Consider the following 5,376-nt stretch of genomic DNA (forward strand, 5'->3'; position numbering starts at 1 on the left):
AGAATATTGTGTTTGCATTTACCAATATCTGAAAACAACACTTGGTGCAGAAAGGAAACAGTGGTGCAGAAAGCAAACAGTTCTTTTGTTATTCAAAGTCTTTGTGTATGTTTTGCCGTGCGTTTTAGCGTGGTCACGCACGCACGCGGCCAGCATACTGGTGTGTGTGGGGACCGACTGACATTGGTTTAGCACCAACATGAGGTATTCCTCCCCAAAAGGGGAAAAAAAAAGTTGCAGTAGTGTTTTCGTCAGTTTACCCTAGTCATTTGAATGTAGAGAAATGGTGCAATCAGGAAAGAAGGAATGACTCCTGGCCCTCACGGGCTGCAATCAACAATTTCTCGCGCATGATGTCTATGCTTGAATAGTCGGGTAGCTTCAGGTAGTTGACGCAGGTCATGACCGAGGGGAGAAAGATGTCTGGGTTCTCCGTGGACTCATAGGTTTTCTTGACAATGGTAAGCGGGGGGTTTAGACTCCAGAAACCTCCCACAGGCAGTCTTGGACTTCCCGTTACAAACTGCAGGAAGAGCCTCTGCTGTTCAGTGTCGAAGTTACTCAGCACCTCAAACAGGAACCGCATCGCGCGGCTCTCGATTGTGTAGCCATGGTCCGGTCGACAGCACTCGATCAGTGTCTTGACGTCCCATGTCCCTGATATACTGCCACATAGCAACTGGTCCAGCTCCTCTGGATAGAAATACTGAAGGTGATGCAGGGGGAAGACTGACTCAAAACCTTGCCTGAACGACTGAAACTGCTTGGACACACCTTGGTTTAGTGTCCAGTAGACCACCAACTTGAGGTATTCCTCCAGGTTGTGGATGGTGACAGGGATGTTTGTACCCCTCTTCTTCAGTTCAATGTTGGGGAACCCCGGTAGAGTGAAGTCCAAGCCCAGGTCTTTCACCGGGCAGCCATCCAGGTTCAGGCTGTCCAGGGCCTGCTGCAGGGTCTCTCTTGTCTGTGTTTGGTCCTGCATCAACCGTTTCTTCTGGCAGACGATGTCCTCCAGGTGCTGGATGGACTTGCCTATGGCAGGGTCGATGTGGACCAGGTCGTGGGAAGACAAGGAGGTTTCCTTCCTCAACATCCACTTGTAGAAGGGCAGCCCCAAGGGCAGGTCCAGTAGTCTGAAGTCCATAATGGCTTTAGCCATCAGCTTTCCCATGAAACGGAACTTCATTTTGATTTTGGCAATGTGTGTTGGCTTGGTTGATCTGCCGCATGGAACTGCAAACAGTCCCATGGAGCTGAACATGTACTTCATCCCCTCTTGGCTTCCTTTCCGGTTGGCCACAGTGACTGCTTCACCCCTCCATAGTCCCAGGTCAGCCCGTTGGAGCTCCTGAGAAACCAGAGCATAGAACTCCATAGTGGGGCCTAGGCCTGTGCCCACCTCATTCTCATACTGGACTTCCAGCAGGGCCCCAGAGCTGCCATAGTCCTTCATCACAGACTCAGCCTGTTGTAGCAGCTTCTCACGCTTTATCGCTCTCTTTTTTCGGTCAAGACGTGGAGCCACTGTGCTGTCCTGGGAGTCTGATTGGTTGATCTCTGGGTTATTGTCAAGTAGACGCTGCATGGCTCTGTCACGGTCAAATGCTGATATGTAGAACAGCATTTGTCGCATGTTGAAAGTGAAGAGGAAAGGGCAGGTCCTTGCAAGCTCACTGAGCCAAGTGGGGACGTTCCCAGTCAGGATGACCATAGGGTCCTGTAACTGACGGTTGGCCTTTGCTGTCAGCTTACTGTTTATGAACTCACTAGTGGGGATGATTTCCTTACACACAGCATTGTCATACAAGTAGAACCAGTATCTACTGATAGCATGTAGGACCCTCAGCAACATATTGACTTCTAATGAAGGGTCATCAGCGGTTATGGTCTCTGGCGGCTCCGAAGTAAGGTATGTCTCTAAAGGATTGGATACACTGGGACACACGCCATTGTGCCACAGCTCATCCTGTTCCTTGGCATTGTATCGCCCCCTTCTTTCTCCAACAACTTTTTTGACACCATCTTTGTGTTCTGTCACAGGTTTATACCATATGGTGTGTGTTTTGGACCAGATGCCAGCTCGTCTGAGGGGATTGACTTCACTAGTGGTGTCCTTCTCCTCAGAAAACTGTTGGATGGCTTGATACATTGTCATGTTATACGGCAGCAGGTGGTCACCAATGTATAACTGTAATATGTGGTGCACATCATCACCAGAATCCAGCAAATGGGCAGCCAGTGATTCATCTATGTCCTCATTTGAACTGACATTACTGCCTTCATCCTTCTCTGTGATTTGTCCATAACCTCGTACAACCAAGTATATTCCAGTGGCTTGCACCAAAGACAATGGTTCAATGTTCACTGGATCACCTTTCCTTTGCTTTACATCAGTGCAATTTGGGTGTCTCTGTAGCTGACATTTCAATTGATGAGTGTTGAAGAACTTCAGTGCCTGAGATACCCTGCTCCCATTGCCACTGGGAAAGTCATGCAGTTTAACAGGGAACTGCTCCATTTGGTTCAGGCAATTGTTCAATTTATGCACCAGTGACAGAAGAGGCCCATTTTCCGATGGCTCCAGTCGGCCTGGGGGCTCCATTCCTGGTTGCGGGCGGCCAAAGACATGCAGAAATCTCTTAAGGCGCACATCACGGCTGATCACATCACTGTTGCTGTTGGAGGTCAGATAGAGCAGCAACTGTTTGACCAACCCGCTATGTTGGATCTCAAATGATGACACATCAGACTCTGAAATAATACTGCAGATCTCCACCAGACACTCTACACCACCGTCCACCTGAAGGTTCAGCTTCTTTGTGGCTGTGCAGAGTCTCTGGAGTATATTCAATGCAGGGTTGCTGGGGTCCATGTTCTCAGAGTTGAAGTAGCCCTTTACACAATTACTGGCTTGCTCTTTGATCCAGGTCTTCATCCTATCCCTGTTATTTGAGTTTGTGTCCTTGGGAGTTGCCTTTGCCGGGCCACTCACTCCCACAGGAACATCCTTAATGTGCTGGGAACTGGGGGAACTCGGGTCAGAAGTGACGTTAGTAGCAGCTGTAGTGGACGCAGTGCTAATAGTGTCCGTGCACAGTCTGGCATTGCCACTGGTGCAGGAGGACTTGGGTGGACTGGCAAGCAGGAAGGTCTCAGACTCTGCCAGGTTCTTCACCTGGTGCATTACACCTTCTCTTATGAAATAGACGCTGACAACATCAGGCAGCTTCTGCAAGAGTATCTCTGCTATCTGCAAAGAGCCGACCACAATCTTCAGGTCCGAGCTGGATAGCATTGAAGCAATGTGACCCGACACAGCATGGCTCCTCAGCACATCCTTCAGCATCTCTGTGTCAGCAAAGTGGATAATCCTGAGGATGGCTCTAATGCACTTGTGTCTGACTGCAGGGCCAGCTGAGGAGCTGTAGACCTCATATAGGACCCCAAACAAGGCCTTGATGAAGTGCTTTGTGGGCTCAGGATTTTCCTTCATCAGCTGGGCCCGTGCGTCTTCCCGCTGTACTTCCTGATGACCTCCTGTGTCGGGGTTGACGAGAGAGTTGGGTTTCCTCTGGATGCCACGTGCCGTGCCCGTGTCCTCATTGACCTGCTGCATAGAGTTGATGTCAATGATGTAGACACGGCCCATGGTAGACAAGCTGATCTCATCCTCCCCATTCTGGTGGGCTGTCTCGAGTAAGCGGCTGTCAATGCAGTTATACTGGTGCCACAGCCCCCGGTCGTCCCTCCACTCCCAGATGGCTCCTTCTGCGGTATGGGCGCTGGCCTTTTCCAGCATGACATCTACTGCAAAGATGCCCTCTCTGGGCAGCGAGGGCATCAGCTCACAGGTGAGGGAGATGAGTTGATACAGCTCCTGAGGTCTCCGGGGGACCAGGTCAATCTGCCCCTGGCAGATACTATTTGGTGCACCACACAGGAGAAAGTGCAGGTTCTCCCCTATGTTCTGTTTCATGAGCTGCACAGCCAGGCAGGGGCGAGTGGAGCACATGAGGGACAACATGCGCACAACGTTGATGAACATTTCTGAGCTGAGCACAGGTGGGGACACCACCAGCAGCTGCTGAATGTTGGTAAGCAGGTCGTGTGAGGCTACCTGCTGCAGCAGGTTCTCCTTATGCTGAATGTTGTCTACCAGTAGGGCAAAACAGAGACAAATGCTTTCAATGGATTTCTTATCCTGGTGTGTGAGTTTCTGTGTCAACAGTGGCAGAGAGTCAATGACAAAGGGGAACTCATCCGGGGTGATGTTCTGGCAGCAGTTGGCTGAAATGGCCAGGGCATTCCTCTGAGCGTTGATGCTGAAGAAGTCTAGGTACAACAAGCAGTCTGCAAGGCCACCAGCCTGCAGGATGGCTTTACTATGTTGCCTTGACAACATTTCCAAGGCAGTTAGTGCCTGCTCTGCTACATCAATGAACTGGATTACCTGCAGCTTCTTCAGAAAGACGGGAATGGCAGTGACTACCACAGCAGAGGACCGAGGCAGTGACTCCATCATGTATGTGAGAGCTCGAGAGGCGTGGTTCATAATATCAAAGTTATTCTCCATTAGTAACAATTTGATCAGTTCCGGTACCACGCTCTTGACAGGGAATGCGCCCAGTGAGTCCTCATTGCCCATCACCAGCAGCTGGCATATTTCAATGACAGCCTGGAGTTGCTGGGTCTCATCACCTGTGGCCTGCAGAGCTCGCAGCAGCTCCTGGGGGCTGGAGGCTGAACTAGGATGACATGCTTTGTTCAGGTTGTCGCCCTGCTTGACCTCCTGGGTGCCCTGTGGGGCGGTGCCATTGGTGTCTACGGAGGAACAGGATGAGGAACGTGAAGAGGCTGAAGAGTGGGCATACTTTGTACCGAGTCCTGACGCTGAGCTACACCCAGCTTTGGCTGAGGCAGCGGATTCAGAAGCCAGCTTGGTGGGTTTTGCAATGCCGTCCTCTGTATGTTTGGGGAGGGACTGTGAAAGTGAAAGGGTGGGCTGGGAGGCACCGCTCCTATTACTCTGGCCTCGACTTGAAGATGTGGGCAGCTCTGATACCCGGAATCTCTTCCTAGACTTAGCCAGGCCCTTCTTGGTCTCAATGGTGTTTACGCAGGGTGGTAGGAGTGATTGGGCTGGGCTATAGGTACTGGCGTGTTCAGGAACAAAGCTTCGCTTCAGCCCTCGGGTACTTTTGCGCGTTGACTGGTGGCCTGGGCGTTCTTGCTCCGATGTCCCTGCAACCCCTAAATTATTTTGTGAAGCCACAGAAGAGCTAAGACCACGTATTCTTAAGCTGTGCCTTCTGGACTGGCCAGAGGTGGAGCTGGGCATGGCTTTGGGAGCCTTAGATTTAGGTCTTTTGCTTC

The 5,376-nt window shown here is 51.0% G+C and overlaps 1 protein-coding gene across 1 annotated transcript; it reads right to left on the reverse strand.

The window, feature by feature from the left end:
* Positions 1-292: 292 nt before the first annotated feature.
* LOC310859378 (E3 ubiquitin-protein ligase TRIP12-like) lies at positions 293-4,708 on the reverse strand (the record flags this gene model as incomplete). The annotated part of the gene is made up of 1 exon (XM_083765893.1): positions 293-4,708. Exon 1 carries the CDS (start codon positions 4,646-4,648, stop codon positions 293-295), a length of 4,356 nt encoding a protein of 1,451 aa, XP_083622019.1. The 5' UTR covers positions 4,649-4,708.
* Between the last annotated feature and the right edge of the window lie 668 nt (positions 4,709-5,376).

This window comes from Protomyctophum parallelum (genome assembly GCF_964188405.1).
Source record: "Protomyctophum parallelum genome assembly, chromosome: 5".
Taxonomy (NCBI): Eukaryota; Metazoa; Chordata; class Actinopteri; order Myctophiformes; family Myctophidae; genus Protomyctophum; species Protomyctophum parallelum.